This window comes from Gallinula chloropus (assembly GCF_964237585.1).
Source record: "Gallinula chloropus genome assembly, chromosome: 4".
NCBI classification, from domain to species: Eukaryota; Metazoa; Chordata; class Aves; order Gruiformes; family Rallidae; genus Gallinula; species Gallinula chloropus.
Window position 1 is genome coordinate 57,789,631 of NC_140088.1, and position 16,900 is coordinate 57,806,530.

At 42.9% G+C, this 16,900-nt stretch overlaps 1 protein-coding gene across 1 annotated transcript in view; it reads right to left on the bottom strand.

Annotated features, from left to right (window-relative positions):
* Positions 1-16,900, bottom strand: part of RNF150 (ring finger protein 150) — a gene marked incomplete at both ends in the record, with an annotated part of 111,628 nt that overhangs the window by 18,838 nt on the left and 75,890 nt on the right. The window contains 2 exons of the mRNA XM_084262956.1: positions 5,478-5,688; positions 11,713-11,809. Coding sequence (XP_084119082.1) covers positions 5,478-5,688; positions 11,713-11,809 — 308 coding nt within the window. The remainder of the gene's footprint in view (positions 1-5,477; positions 5,689-11,712; positions 11,810-16,900) is intronic.

Below are 16,900 nucleotides of genomic sequence, written 5' to 3' on the forward strand. Positions count from 1 at the left end.
AGGACCTCAGCTCACTAGAATTTTCAGTCCATGGTGACTACTGAGTGTAACATCTGCAGAGGCTTTTAATAGAGCCACCGGGACTTATGTCATACTCTGGGCACATGGGATCCGATCTGCTCAATCTTTAACTAGGTCCCATCAGTATTTGTCTCCAGGACAGTGTGAGGTGCTAACGCAAGTGTTAATAATAGCTTGCTGCATTAACTACTGTCAAGGGAGTTTTTCCACCTTTTCCTCCCCCTTTACATTCTGCCAGAAGACCCCTCCGCTATTAATAGCAAGGAGGAACAGTCAAGTGGTTGCAAGACAACAGTGGATCACATTCTTATGCACTTTCATCCACTTCCAAAGGCTGATTATTCTTCACAAAGACATTTTAGACATACACAGATCAAAATAATTACTTGAGAAGCTATATTAATAGATTTAATGAAAAGCTATCAAAGAGACTTGAAAGTGTCCTAACAGTCACGATGAGCTCTAGGTTGGCAGGGTTTTATGGAAAGAACAAAAAGAGAGGCAGAAAAGGAACTGCCAGTGTTCTCTAGACTGCCCACACTGCTGTGCAGCCAATCTCAGTGGACTTTGCAGGTGATATGACACCTTGGGGCAGAGTTTGTGGGTTTACATACTGAAACTCCTGCCCATATTTGCAGTATAATTATTTATGAATCTTCCAAATACAGAGACAGTGCCAGTGGGATTTCTGAGCCCTTATATGCAGTATGACGAGACATCCCACTGAAGAGAATATAAAAGCTTGTCTCAATTGAGAAACTAGAGGTATTTACCAACAGAGAGAGAAAATTCCGGCAGTGCATATTATCTAGTGCAGAAATTACCAAGTGCCACTTGGGTTGAAGGAGATGAATGACCACAGATGGTGTAAAAGATGAAAGAGGAAAGAAACTGTTTTTTCCCCTGCAAGTGTCAACATACAACCTTTAAAATACTGAGATGCTACTTTCCCAGCAAACTACCTTTTTTAAACCGTATCATTCAATCCTAGCTGAGCCTGACCTAAAGAATATTCCAACGTCTTCCTCCAATCCCAAATCCACCTTCCACTCCTCCAAAGTCGGTGTAGCCCAGAGTTTCTTCAAGTTCAAACCTTAGCCAAGTCCAGCTCACACTCCCATCATCTGTAGAGCAGGAAATTCCACCTGTGCTAAGACTTCCAAAGATGTTAACACTCTGCATAACTCACTACTAAAAATTAGGCGACACATTGCTAGGATGCATTCTGGTGGAAAAAGATCCTTATCTTCTTTCATAGCCTCTGGAGAGCTGAAAAGTCAGTGTCAAAGCAGGAAACCCAGCTGAGATGAACTCATGTATTTCACATAATTTTTTCACCACTACGCTCCCTTTTTTTTCCCCCCTCCAACACCAGTTTTCCAAGTTTTCCATCCACGCATTTTCAGCAACTGATTACAGAAATATCACATTACAAGATACCATCCCAGGATCCTGCACAAAATCCCACCAGAGAGAGTAAGCCATCACTAAATCTAAATACTGAACAGACTTTGGGCTGTAGATACACCCAAGGGGCTTGGATCTTGGTAGAAGCCAGCTGAGAGAAACTGCTGGTCCATTTTTAAGTGCTCAGTGCTACTACACAGGAGATACTTGGCTTAGTAAGGAATCCTGGAGATAGGCTCCCAAATGAGGTCCCATCCAGATGTTCATAGTACACTACATCAACCAGGGTCCCACAGAAGACATAATCTATTCAGGAGCATGGGGAGAAAGAGGGAGGGAGAGAAGAGGAAATGTCTGCTGAGCACACACAGAGAAATAAAAAGAATAGCACTGGCCCTGTGCCAGAAATGAAAATCTGGCCCAACTGAAGTAGGTGGGAGCTTTGCCACCAGATTTCAATGGAGATAGAATTTCACCCGATGTGAACAACACTCTGGAAATATCTTCCCTCCAGACACACTGTGGGAGCTCTTCTGGCTCTGAATACTCACTGGAAACACAGAAAGGGAAATTAAACCCAAAACAACACAACAATACCAGAATGATTAATCAACAAACAGAAAGGATGCAACCACAGTTACGCAAACAGTATTGCAGAAGCGGGTGGAAAGGCGGTGGCAAATCCTTTACCTCCAGGAATAAGGAGGGATGCAAGGACAAGTGATGCTGCGTACAGGCTGCCACATCAAGACTGCACTGGAGACAGTCTGCACAAATTCAGTAACAAGAAGAAGAAAAACTTCTAGCACACATTCAGCCTTGGAGTATGCTCCTGTCACTAATGCTATATAAAGAGGCCAGAACCTAGCAACTTCAGCAAGATTCCTAGGAGCAATCAGCGTCATCGCTTGCAAATTCCCAGGCAGGCTAGTTCACAGAAAGGGCACGCTCAGCAAGCCCTGATGTTGTGTAACTATGAGGAGTCTGCAAATGAGAAAGACAATGCCTGAATGCAGGAAACAGACACAGTGTCTATAAGGCCCCATCTACACGACAGCTATGACCCAGTTATTTAGCCTACAGTTGCCCTCTGATTTAGTTAGCATTTGGTTTCATACCACAATTATATGGTGACCCTGGATGTTCGTTCCCCTTTCACTGGCTTAAGAGTTCAGGCTGCCTAAGATCCAAAGCTCTACCTTTCAGAGAGCTTGAACACCCCAAATCCACCTAGGGAATTTATTCCTTCGGCCACCTATTACTGCTGGAACTCATCCCCTAACTCCCAACTGAAGACCTCTTCTTGCTGCAGCTCTGCTGCAAAGAGAGACTAAATGACTCGTTTTCCGGAAATTACTGCAAATTGCACCACTTTGGATGTGGCAAGGACAGCATTTAAACTTGCACATCTAACACTGACCAATATTCAAGCACTGTATTCCACTTTGAGATGAGAAATCCAGGTGAAGATTCATGTCTACATATCAATGATGGATGAGTGACAACAGCCAGACAAGCATTAGACCAGAGTTCCCCGACTGACTGTGTAGGACATCGAGCAGCGTAGGCAGGCACATATCAGAGTCTAGAGGCTCCCAAGGTCCTTTGAGCTCTTCTCAGGACTCCTCTTTCCTAACAAAACAACTGGAAAGGCCTGATTTTAGCAATGGGTGCCCACCCAGCCCTGCGCTGGTGTGAGGGTCGCAACCTTCACAGAGCTCAGGCCCTCCCTGCTCTCTTCTCTCTCTCAAATAACCGGGCAAAACCCCTTTTCCCAGCCCTTCCCCAGACCACATGGCCAGCCTCTTCACATGAAACTCCATGGTGAAGCTCTTCTGAAGCTCCATGGTTTGTTGTCTCATTATCCATGTACCTGGAGAGACCACTAGTCTTGGTGTGAGTTCCTTGTCCACGGGCTCTGCTGTCAGTTCTCAGGATTGCCCAGGGTTACAGCTTATTGCCAAATGCCATTAAAGGTAGAGGGAAAAAGAGAGGACACCAAGGCAAAATAAAGCATTTCTGCAGACCCCGCAAGTTTTTCCCCCAGCTCCTTAGCAGACTACTTGGAAAATGAAGAACAAATGTGTCTGGACTGACACTGATCCTTCTGCAGACTCTGGAAACAAAGCTGGAGAGGAAGAGAATGGTTGGAGAGTTACCGAACTCTTGTGCTGCTTGGGTGCCTCCATACAATTGTTACCCCTGATGACAAACCAGAAAAATTGTTTCTTGGTGTGCCAAGATCCTGGGATGAAAAGCATGGACTACCCCTCATGCTGGGCTTCGCACCGCGCTGCCAGCTCTTCTCAGCGTGTGCCATGCAGCTGTGGGTGTAAAGGGCAGACCACAGCCCCCCTTTCCCAACTTCTTGCAAAGAAAAGCACAGCACAGATAATTATCTGCCAGAGGAGCTCCTCACTTCAGGAGTGTTAACGGGGTAACAGCTGAGACCAGTGTCTAGCCCAGTCTTTTGTTACATTGTGGTACCATGAAGGAGAGATTTTTTTTCCTTCATGGTTTAAATCAGCCTCAAATGCATTTCAAAACAATTACTGGAAGGAACAAAATAACAACTCGTTTTGACCAGCTCTTGCCTGCATTCAAGGAGGCTTGAGAACACTGTGTGCCACCAGCTGACAGGCTGGCTACAGATGACAGCTGGGCTTACACCCTTGCTGGATCTTGGACTCAGACCATAAAGGGACCGAACCTGAAAACACTACCTAATCCACAAAGGGAGAACTTAAAAATCCACTTCTGGGTCACTTGTGGCTTAGCTCACAAGTCCAGCGCTTCCAGAAGTTATTCTCACTGCCATGACACTGGCTGCAATAGGAGAGAAAATGTGATTACCAAGTCTCTCCATGAAGTAAGGAGACTGATATAAAATCATTTTAGCATAGTCCCCTCTTCTCTCTCCTGCCTTTAACACATCATTTTATTACCTGCCTTCTTTTTCACGCCCAGCCCCATAGTAGTATCTAGAAATGGTTGAAAAAGTGTAATTTTTTCCAGGACCTACGCTGGCTCCATACACAAACCTGTACTTAATCATGCTCTTCTACCTCCCTTCAAGTGTATCTGATGATTTCCTACAATAGTCTTGTCAATACGAACACACCAACTGGTTATCAAACAGATAGCATTTTCTACTGATCTTCTATTTTACCTAAAACTGAAAATTTTAGACTAGTAAAATCCTCACTCAAACAGCTGACAACATTTCTTTTAAACTGTCAGAAGCAGATTTTCAACAAAGAATATAATTTTTAGGAACGGAGACACATGCAGACTTTTTGAGAGTAGCTGGTTCAAATGGTGCCCCTGAAGTGAAAACCAAACACATTGAAAGCATCCCAAATTCCCCTTTTCTTATAGTAATTGGCAGCATTGTTTCACTGCACAAAGGTTTTCAAGTACCACACCTCTGACCATCAACCCTTCCCAAAATGAGAAGTTCAAGTACAACTGAATAACCAGCCAAGCTTCAGGTGATAGCAGATGAAGGAAAAGCAAAACCAGAATACAACACACCTTTTCTTTCTCTTGACCAAAGGCAGTAAGAGTGATTGGTGTGTTCACTAGTTATTTTAGAAGGTGCAGGTAAGAATACCTTCCACATAGTGACACGTAGCCCAGCGAGGGCAGGCAGGCCAAGGACACGCGCCGCTCTGCTTCACAGAGAAGCCAGGTGACACGTGGCAGGTTATCAAGGCGAATGGGATCACTTACTATAAACAATACCTGGAGATGGCCGTAAGCTTGTGTTTGTTGTGTGCTGACTGAAGCAGCTTGTTTGATGCAGCCAACTCCAGTTAGTTTGCTGTTCAACACATTGCTTCGCACACGGCCTGGAAGTGTTTGCAGTATGGCACAGCAACACGATATTTAAACATACTTACCCTGTGGATTGCTGCTGGGCTTAAAGCAAGGCCACTGCTCCAGTGAGAAAGCCCTCAAAGGTCGTTTTTCCCACACTAGAGATCAGCTTGTGATTCAGGTTTCTAAACATTTATTTCAGTGAAAATTCAGCCAGAAAGGGAACTTACTGCTTGTTGTGAAGTTACCTTCCCCAGTCTGGGGGAAGGAGTCTACGTCCTGGATGACCTGCAGTACACCCACAGTCCGCACTGGGGGATCCAGGGCTACAGAGCTCTCGTTCACTGTTATATCGCTGGCTCCTGTTATCTGGTTGGTTGGTGGTCCACCTATGGATGCTTCCAAGTCTGGAGGTATATCATCCATGCAATCTGCATTTGGCTAGTGGGAAGAAAAAGAAGAAAATAGAGCTTTTACCTGATAAGAAGTTTTAATATACCTGTTCCCACTTCTTTAGGGCTTTTCACTTTCTTTCAGTACTGAAAATAGCAACATAAGATGAACAAGCATGCACAGTCTGCTTGTTTTCATGTACTTAAATTTTTTTTTTATACAATTTGTTGCAAGAGAAACCCAAAGTATGCATTGGAAATATTCAGTATTAAACTGGACCTCATACAATCTCTAAATATTCTTATTTATATTTTTAAAGTGTTTGGGTAAGCACACATTAAAAAAGTCACTCATTGATATCATCTGTTTAACCCAGGCAGATTGCTGAGTCAGATTACAAATGTAAACAGAGATGGTAGCTGAAGGGGAATGATTATCTTTTCCCTAAATATACATTTTATAGAGCCGATATCAGAGCTTTCGGGAATAGGAATTCAAGGGAACTGCCTGTGGGCGCATCTATGTGTGGGGTGCAAAACCAGAAGCTAAAGCTGTTTATAAGACAAGTTTTTAACATCAAAAGACTTTTCCTTTGCTAATGCTGTGTTTTCTACAAAATAAAATTAGGAGAAAAGAAACGGAGAAGCAATAATTGAGTATTATTTGATCAGCCTTTTTTGCTTTCCAATTCAGACAGACCAAGGATGGAACTGAGTTCTGGGAATTTAGACACTTCCCTCTTGCAGTTACATAATGAACACATCAACACCTCCAGAACGAGCCCAGCTCTTCAAGCCAAGTGTCTGCCTTTCCGCTGACATCACAGGGAAGCAATGAGAGGGGGCTGTGATGCCCACCTTTCACATAGTGTCCCTAGCACTGACTGCCTCTTCACAAGGCGTACTGAGACTTTGAGTGGGCACTGGGTGGAAAAGAGGATCATGTGTCCACAGACACTATGCCCAAGATGAGCTTCTAATCTTGTTACAAGCCTGATGCTCCCATTCATACAGCATTGACTTCTGTGGAGGTCCCCCTAAACACTGGTGACAAACATTTGAGTAAACAAGCTTTTCCCTCTAAGAGGAAACAGATTCTTACATCATTTTCCCACAGAACCAGGTCTAGTTCTTCCCAAGGCATGGGGAAAAGCTGTTTGCATAACTATTTCAAGAGCTGGGTTTTGAAGTTTTAACATACTGTAACAAAAGCAAGGCTAATTTAGAAACAAGCATGCTGCCTGTCGAGGTGCAAAGCTTCCAAAATGACAGAGGGTCATAGCAAGGTTGACCTGCAACTACACAGATACTTTGTTAAGTTCAGAACCATAAAGTTAAGTTCTTGCTAATTCATCTTTACTGTCCAAGAGTCAGACAGGTAATCTGGATCAGTCAATTGGGTTTCCTCTGACTTCAGTGGCTTGAGACAATTCTAGAGTGTGATTCATCCCATCCTAAGGTAAGCAGAATGAACTGCTCCCTCTGCTTTCCCACTGCCCAGCACTGAGCAGAGACTGGGCTTAAGCCCAGCCCCTCCATGGTGAAAGTCAGAGGAGATGTACTCTGCCCTGTGGATCTGATTTTTGCTGTGCTTGGTTGTCTCACTTGTGAAGGTGTTATTAAAAACCCCACTACCTGCCTTGTCTCCAACAGCGGGTACCTAGAAACTAAGCAAAATATGATACAGCAAAGACTTAAACAGAGGCTTAGCTTTAAACACAAGAGTAATCCCTTTGAACTCGGGCATAGAGGGTTACCATATGCTTACATTTTTTGCAGAACCAGGAATTTAGCATGTTTTCTCTTTTCCCATAAATTCCCCGTCTGATTGTTGCCACCTCATAAATATCTTTTCACAAATGTTCCTAATGAAAAAGGCAGGCATGTTAAACAATCCCCAGGTGACTTGTATCCACAAACTGAGTTTGGGATAAAAATCAGAATTGTCATTGTCTGGCTCCAGTCTAATCCACAAGTAGTTGAGAGCTCCTCAGAAGTGGGATAAAGGCACATTCATTAAAACCTGGTACAGCTGAAAGTCACTGAACCTGTACTTTTCTAAGTGAAATACCAATCATTTATCTGTGGGGCTCAGATCCAAAAATTATTCCCTCACCCTTAGCTGCTATAGCCAATGCTTTAAGCATTTCATTTTTAACTTAAATTTGGCTTTGTTGGCAGTGTATCTTAAAGAAAAAAGTCTGTTTTTTCTTTTCCACTCTGGGAAAAATTATTTTACTTTTTTCTTTTTTTTTTTTTCTCAGGGCATCAGTTTTCTGTCCTTCACTCTGATTCCAGATATTCTTAGAGTGGGGTTTTATCACTAACTTTTAAACCTTTAAAACGGGGGGATTATAATTGAAAGCCAAACCAAACATTAAAGATGCAAAAATAGCATTGCTCAATATAATTAATCCCTTTATTCCTGAATCATTTTAGTTGGAAAAAAAATACCCCAAACTAAGCAGCATACTATAAAACTAATGATATGAAATACTGATCGAAAAAAACCCCAACATTATGGCTTCTGCTGTCAGAGTGACCCAGATACATTTGCTAAGTTTAATTATATTGGTTTCACTCATTCCCTGCATGTAAGTGCTTTGAGGGCACAATTCCACTAAAGTCAAGGGAAGGCTTTGTGTTGACTTCTGAGGGCTTGGCTAAGGCTCTTAGTGAATAGCTTCAAGTCATCCAATCTGCTGCCAAAAATGCAGCTGTCTGCATATCCAGCAGATATTTGCAGAAAAGGGGGAGAAGCAGAGGGAAACTATTTTATGCACTACGATCATCCCAACAGCAACGTAGCTTTCTGAGAGCGAAGGACACTTTCACTAATAATTCACTTCAAATATTGCTGCCAAAAGAGGTGCAGTCTGAGCTGAATTCACCAGCAAAGAGACAGCAGGAAAGGTTATGCCAAGCGTTTGCTGATAGATAGTTAGTTAATAATCCTCTGGAGCTACAGGGAACCCCGGTGAAAAGCGGAGATGCGAGGGTGCTCAGCTACCGTGAAAATGAGTGCAGTCATTTTGGTGCCTCATGGCAGCCTGGGGAATCTGGTTTTAGGGCAGATAGTATTTAGAATCTCTGTTGCAAAGTAAATGGAGAGTTTAGATGGGAAATGAATCCAAGTGTTTGGATATTTGGGTTTTAACCAATCACTTCCTGGAAAATCCTGAGTCTTCCTGCTAAATGAAGCACAATATATCCACAGTCACACAAGCCAGCTCTTTAATAATAACCATAGGACAAACATACAGCTGGCAGGAAAAAAAACATATTAGCCCTGCCTATGGTAAGATTTCCTCATTCCTCCCATTGTAGAAGCCTGCAAAAGGACTTTAGCAAATCTGTTCTGAAGTCTCCCATGCCACCTGCCTAAGGCTGCTTTTCTGGGTGGGAAGTTTCAGCTAAGATGGCTCAGCAAGACTCAAGAATGTGATTATGGAATGACACTTTGCTTTATCTACTCTACAGAAATGTTTGCCACCTCTCCACTGTCAAGCCCTAAAGCTTTACAGCTCCTTCCAGGGAAACGTCCTTTCCCACAATACCCTACTGACATCTGGCTAAGTTATGAGCCTCTGAAAATATCAATTCATGTGTGCTGATAGAGACCAGTGGCTTATTTGGGACCAGCAACTACACCCTCCTAAAAGAAGTGGGCTTCACATGATGCCTGCAAGCTCACAGCAGCACCAGAAAGCATCCCCCAGGACTGATGCCCACCCTGGGCTGCCTTCAGACAGTGCCAGGCAGCGAGAAGCAACACCACAGCACAGCTCAAGAGAATAAAGGTTGTGCAGGAGGGGTTATGTAGAGGAGAAGCAGGAAAGGGAATGAGGTAGGAGAGGGAGATGCTGGAGTTGAGGCATATTTTAGAAAGAGATGGAAGAGGAAACAAGAGGATGAGGAGCAACTGATAGCAGTACAGGACTTTTTAACCCCAGGCTACCAGATGTTCTTAGACTCCCACCGCCTTTGCTGTCAGCCTGAGGTAACGCCTGATATATAGGCTACCATCTGCTCTCAGTTCCCCTGGACAACAGTCATCTTAAGTCTAGCATGCAGTTCTCCCTTCATGAACCCAACCCATGATCCTTGCAGGTGGGAGCCAGCTTCCTCCAAATGATGGAGTGGGCTGTCTGCAGTTTGTTGGCTTAGAACAACCTAGGGAAATTTTTACAGAAGTTGTAAACTAAAGTGGAACATTAATATTCAAGCGCTTGATCTTTAGGGTTAAGACAGACCAGCACTAAGGCTGACTCTGAAATCTTAATGTGACCCAGTTGTTTATGTTGGCTATAGCAGTATCTTTAATTTTGTGCCCAATACAGTTACTTCCCCAGAAGCAACATGTGGAAAGCTCTCAGTGATGGGAGCAGGATGGATCCATCTTCTGCTACGCAGGACAGAGAATGAGAGGGGGAGCTGTAAGGAGAGGAATGATGGCTGAAGAAACTGAGTGGTGCTTTTAATTATGGCCTGCAATCAGGTTCTATACCTGCCACTACAGAGCTGGTCATACGTAGTAAAAGCCAGTCATGGAAACCAAAACTTCTACACACAACCTCTGTTCTCCCTTGCCCTTGACACACTCAGAGTCTGTGGACACACTTGGCCTTCAGCGAGAGCCAAGCCACATTCCAGGTATAAATACTGTACTAAACTTCCTGGAAAGATCTTAATATCTCACCGCAAGCCTCCAAAAAGTGGAGGTCTGATTTGTCTGTATCCCCTGATCATGATGCTGGATGAAAAGTGTGTTAATGAAATGTGTGGGTGAAAACGTGAATGGACCGGTCTGAGAGCAGATATCATGTGCTGTTGCACAGTGCAGGAAAAAAGCATGGAACATTACACTGGGCGTGGAGAAGAGGTGTCAAAATCCTGGGTAACTGCTCATTGGCAGGCCTGTGAATGGAGACAGGGAACCCAGGAGGGATATTTCTGTATTTAAGCCTAGGCACAGAGATGCTGAATGGCAGAGCCAGCCATGTTCCCTAAGTACAGTGCTCCATTTTTCCTGTTGCATGATTTTGGCTTGGCTTGTATTAGGTTGATTAACATATCTGCCTACAGCAGTAAACACATACTTGATCACTTGCTGTGGAACCTCTTCTGCAGCAATATGGTTGGCTTCCTAGTCTCCATGAAAACAAACTCTTGGGGAGTGGCTGCATTAGCTACATTCACGTGAGCCATTTTATTTAGACAGCCCTTCAATATGTGAGCTGGCACATCACGCTCTGTAACTGGGGAGCGTATTTACAGCATCTGTTAACACATCAACTGGTGGTGTTTCAGTGTTAAACTTTACTATCTCAAGGCAGGACTCACACAATGTGACAAACTGATGCCTTCCTGGCGAAGCCCCTCATCTTTGTGATAGCTGTGGTTTGGAAACTGTACGACAGACATGCACTATCTCAACATAAACGTGCAACCTAGAAAGATCAGTTGCTTTGGCAGCTTCTAACCACATCTGAATGTTCCAAATAACAAAGAGCTTAACAATTTCTTGTACGTCATGTGGTCCACCACATGCTTAGTAACTGGGAGAAATGCTCCCTAATTGGAATTAGGAGTCCAGAGCTTGCTGCAGATAGACTTTAAGAGAAATCTGACAGAAAAAAGATTCGGCTCCTCAGAATGAGCAATTAGCTGTCCTCAACTAGTACAACAGGGAAAATTTTATTTGCAGACCTTCTGCTTTCAGATTTGAACCAAGAGCATGATTAAAAAAAGAAATCCAGCCCTGATTTAAAACACAAACAAAAGGTACATGAAAGAATCTATAAACCCACCAAAACACCAGTAAACAATCCTCTGCTCCACAAAGCAGGCAACCACAGAGGAACAAATCCCAATATCCAACCAACCCTCATAATACACTTGCTCTTCCTTGCTAATAAAAGTATGGTGTAGAAGAGAGGTTGAGTCAGACATTTCAGCTTCATAAACCAATAACATGGCAAGAAGAGTAGGATGGGACAAACAGGCAAAGGTCTAGGGATATACCCCAGTAGCTGGTGCTTCCCCTTCTGCCCTGACAGGCTGGTCTGCTTACCGGGATCCCTAGAGCTTTCAGAATATTCATTTTACACATCGGGCAGGTACGATGGTCTAGCAGCCAAGGGTCTACACAGGACTTGTGGAAAAGGTGCCTGCAAAGAAAACCAGGATATTTTAATTCAAATCCACCACAGCACAATTTATGTCTTAGTACCAGATGCTTCTTCCGAATTCAGTAAGTGAGAGTATTTGAAACAGTGTGGTTTGTGACCTCTGCAAGGACTGCAGAATGGTATCCTATGTACACAGGAATAAAATTATTTCTGCAGCATCACAGGCACATGTGAACAATCTTGTTCAACGGAGTTTGGAAAAGAAGCCATGTACAGAAGCAGAAAAAATACATACAATGCATCAGCAAACCACATATTCTTTAAATGTTAAAGGCTGTCAATAAAAAAAACCTGGTAAAGGTAAAAATCACATTAATATTTCTTAATGGTTCTACAGACAAACCTGATTACATATAATTTAAATGTGAAGCCATTGGGGGGTGGTCTGGGCAGTTTTAAGATGCAAGACGAAGGAAATAAAGTGGTTAAGAAAAAAAAAAGCACTACTTTTCATTTAATTGGAAACCCCAGAATGATGCTTTTTGAAACATTTTCTCTGACTTTCCCACTCTTCAGAAGCTGCCCATCAGAGTAAGCTCCTAAACAATTCCAGCCCTGAAGGGGTTGTTGCTAATCCTGTGCTTGGTCTGATGTGACCACTAGGCAAGTACCTGAGCCCTGTGGCTGCTGGGGGCCCCTGTTCTTAGGCACTGTCCAGGTGGAGGAACTGAGATCTTCTTGTCTAACTTCACCTGACACAAACTGAGATGGAACACAGAGATATTCAGTGCATGTACCTGACTGACAGATTGCATTTTCTCCTGCAAACACATTCTGTTACCCTGGGGTTACAGAGAACAAATATTCTAAGCCACAGGAATGTGGGGCTCAGGATTTGGGAAATGCTATTCAGCAGGCCAAGCAGAGGAGACAGGGCTCAGCTCAAGACAGAGAAGTTTGTTCAGCCCCACTTCTTCTGAAGAAAAGGAGGAAAGTTTCCTACCATGCACACAACCTCAGAAATTACACTGGCATGTAGGAAACTAAAAATTGACTTACCTACCTAAAATCCTTTAAAAAAAATTAATTGAATTGGACAGTTCAGTTGGAAGACACCTCAGTCCAACTGCCTAATATAACAACGACAGCAGTAACTGCAGCAAAATTGAAGAGTGCATTTTATTCTGAAATATGAGGCTCAATATACACACACAGCCTTGCTCCAAAAGGTGCAAACTAAGAACAATTTTGCTTGGTTTGAAGCACTGTACTGATCAGCTCTAAACGCCCTTTCCACAGCTTGCAGCAGGTGTCCCACATTTTACTTGGCAGGTCCTGAAAGTCGTATGTTTCAGTCTGCTTCAGCAGTCCCCAGCCAGCGTTTCCCTGTGCTGCCACTGCCCCACATGCATCGTTGTGCAGCTCAGCCACAAACCCACCAGGTAACTGTGGGGGTGCACACAGCTCTGAGCAGGACACCTACCAGCCTCCATGAGGAAATGCAACCTCTGGGAAAGCCAGGATCACTTAATACACCAAAAATCTAAATATTTAAGAGGTACATATTCAGCTGCTGTATTGTGTCGTGGCCTCTCACACAAGATACACATGGCCTTTCAACTTGATGGAGGATATTGAGCTACCCTTTCACCAATACCAATTTGCAGTCCTGGCTCTTGCTAACATGATATTGACTCACATGGTAGCTGGCTGGCTGGTTTACTAGCTGGCTGCAGTCCTAAGTAACTCCAGAAATTCAAAGTCAAAACTGTGTGAAACTCAGAATTTTGTTCTTTCCTCTGAGATGTTTTTTCTTGCTGCTTCTAGAAGAAATGGGTCCTTTGTGAAACAAAGTTACACGGCAAATTATCACATTCCTGTACTTGGTCTGACTTCACACAACTATGGGAAAGGGCAAATCTGTTCTTGGAAGTTCAACCTAGTCTAATTATATCAGTTGGCTGCAATACCAAACTTTGTCAAACCTCATCTGATCCTGTACATCAACATGATTAATACAAATGAAGTACCATGATACTTGAAGTTTAAACAACTACTTCACTAAGGCATCTAAAGCAAGACTTCCAAACAAGAGTTGCTTTACTGGCTAAAAGCACAATGCACCCAGTATTGATATCTGTTCCTGCACAGCTCTTCCTTCCCTTTCTCTCAAGAGGGATATGTTCAGCACACCATCAGGCAAGCATTCTGAACAGGTGAAAGCACAAAGGTACAGTCCTCAGGCACCCACGGCTTTACGTTTAGAAGTCTCACCAACAGGATTGCTTGGGTGTGTTAATTCACCAAGGGTACTGAAAGTCAGAGCCTTGCTTTGCAGCTACTTGAAAGAACTATGAAACTCCTGATAGCGATTGGTTTTCTTTAAATATATACTCAAAGCATAAACAAATATGTTTAACTGCAAACATCTGATGGGTGTTTGTGCCGAAATAATCAGTACCTTTACAAAATCAGAAATGCTTATTATTCTTCTCTTGAAAAAAAACCAGGTTTCCAAAATCTGTTTCAGATAAAAAATACCTAACTTCTATCAAGCCATTTTACCACAGACTAGACAGTCTCCTTTTGTTCTCAAGTTCAAGTTTTGCAGGCCTCAGTCAAGCTGAGGTTCATATTACAGCATTTCAGAATGTTTGTTAATCACCAAAAGCTCGGAGCTGTCGTGCCTTAAAGACCTGAAAACCTCAAGTTTAGTGTTCCTAAAGCTGGCTTCAAAAAACAATATTCTGCAAGGAACCCTACCAATGACAGTAATTGAAATACATGACAGATCATGTCACTTTACACCTCTCAATAATAAATTGGCACACTTTATCACGGCTCTATTAATTTCAGATTTAATACCTACAACAGAAGGAACTTGATTATTTGACAGGAATCTACAGAAAAGTGGAATGTTATTGAAAACCAGATAAAGATTTGCATTTTTAAATTTTTGTACCGCATTATATGATTAGAGTGCTCATAATAGCTATTTTCGAACATGTAAACATTTGTGCAGAGAAGTGAGGTGGCAGGCCTTGCAGATTTGGATTTGAAAGTTTATTTCATTTGCTACTACCTATAGCACTATATATGTGCTTATGGCTTTTGCCAAACTGTCAATTATTTCATGTCTTGATAACTTTATTATGCAAATTCAGGCAAAGTAAGGGTCAGCACAAACTGCAATATTTCACTTTCACATGGTAAGACAAAGATGCAAAGAACATCAACTGCAACTAAAATCCCTCTCCTTCTGCAGTTCTGACTGATTCAAGTTTTAAAAGGCAGGAGAGGCTGTTCAGAAGTAATGACCTGTACAGGGGGACAGTAAGGGATGTTTCAAGCACAGGCTTGGGACATGGCTTTGCCAATCAAAGTCAGAACTAGAAACGTTTCCCCCCCCCCCCCCCGCCCCGGTTGTGTGCAACCACAATGCATTGCAAAACCATGCTGACTTGGATGGACTTCAAAGTTTCTCAAAAGAACTGTAATTGAGTAGTTGAGAGAGAGGAAGGCAAGAGGAGAGAGATAATAGAATCACAGAATGCTTTGGGTTGGAAGAGACATCAAAGATCATCTAGTTCCAACTCCTCTGCCATAGGCAGGGACACCCTCACTAGCCCAGGTTGCCCAAAGTCTCATCCAACCTGGCCTTAAACACCTCCAGTGATGAGGCTTCCACAACCTCTCTGGGCAACCTGTGCCAGTGCCTCCCTACTCTCAGTAAAGAATTTCTTCCTAATCTAATCTAAACCTACCCTCATTCAGCCTGAGGCTGTTATCCCTTGTCCTAAATTTGTTAACAACCCTCATACAAACCCAAGGCTTTCGTAAAGAGAAAGGAAACAACTGTTCTTCACCTCTCCTAGGGATAAGAGACACAATAATGTGTTTAAACTGCAGCAAGTAATACCCAGGTTACACAACAGGAAAAGCTTCACCACAATCAGGGCAGTAAAGCAGTGAAACGAATTATCAGGGGAATGTGCAGAGTCTTCATCCCAGGAGGCTGCAAAGTGTGTTGGAAAACACTCCCAAGAATGACATGTGCACGGCTGGTGGCCCTGTACTGTTCCAGAGGTGGTGGCCTCCTGGGATCCCTCCTGCGCTCTGCTGTGACTCTGCGATTGCACATGGCTGTGTAATCCTCAAAAAAAAAAAAAAGAGAACCTAGAAAATCCCAGAGCATTTCATTTACTATTACCTAAATAGCACTTTGTATCTTTTAATTGGAGATTACTTTTGTTTCATTGTATTTAAACTTTCTTTAAAGACACAATTTTAATCATATAAGGAAAAAAAAAATTCTGGCTCAGCCCAAAATTGGAATAATAATTTGATTGTTGTAAAACTATTCTAAAGCTTTCAGCTTGCCAACAACTTTGAGAAGGTTTTTTTCCAGGTTAAGGGAAACTGTTCTCCCACTTTCTAATCCAAGCCCAAATTTTTCAAACAGTATGTAGACACATCCCGCAGTCATGAAATTTTTCTCAGAAGAAAAGAGTGATCTAAGAGAAAACAAGGCAAAGGCAGAAAGAGGTACAACCCTAGGGACCCTGAGTAAGAGCATGGATTAGTTGCCTGGATTAGACACAGGGCTGAAGCAGAGGGCTGAGAAAGGTTTTGGTGAGAGACTGAGCAACTCTGCCGTATCCAGCGAGAAGGTTTGGGCTTTTGGGGGTGCATGATTGATATTACCTTGCTTATTTTTGAGGAAGAAAGAAGGACAAAAGATGATGATGGTAAGTGAGAGCAAGGAATCAAAGGACGTATGTGATGAAATAATTTTCAGTGGAATCTCAGAAAAAGAGAAAGGAGGAGTGCAGCAGACTCTGCAATCACAGCTGTTCATGGAGTGAAGGCTTGGGAAGGGAACGAGATGGAACAGGGCAGAAAGCGTGTTTATTGGTGAGAGAAATAAAACCACCCAAAAAAGAGCTTATAAAGAACTCAGTAGAGATGAGGTTGAAAGAAGTGCTTTGACTGCCTGTAGAAGTTTAATAAAGTTAGTAAAAGTTCAGTAAAAGGCACACACTGGGAGAAGCAGCACCAGTAACTTCTCCAAAGTCAGAGCAGAAAAGACAAAGGCATTTTGAAGCTAGAGATGGAGGACAAGGACAAGGA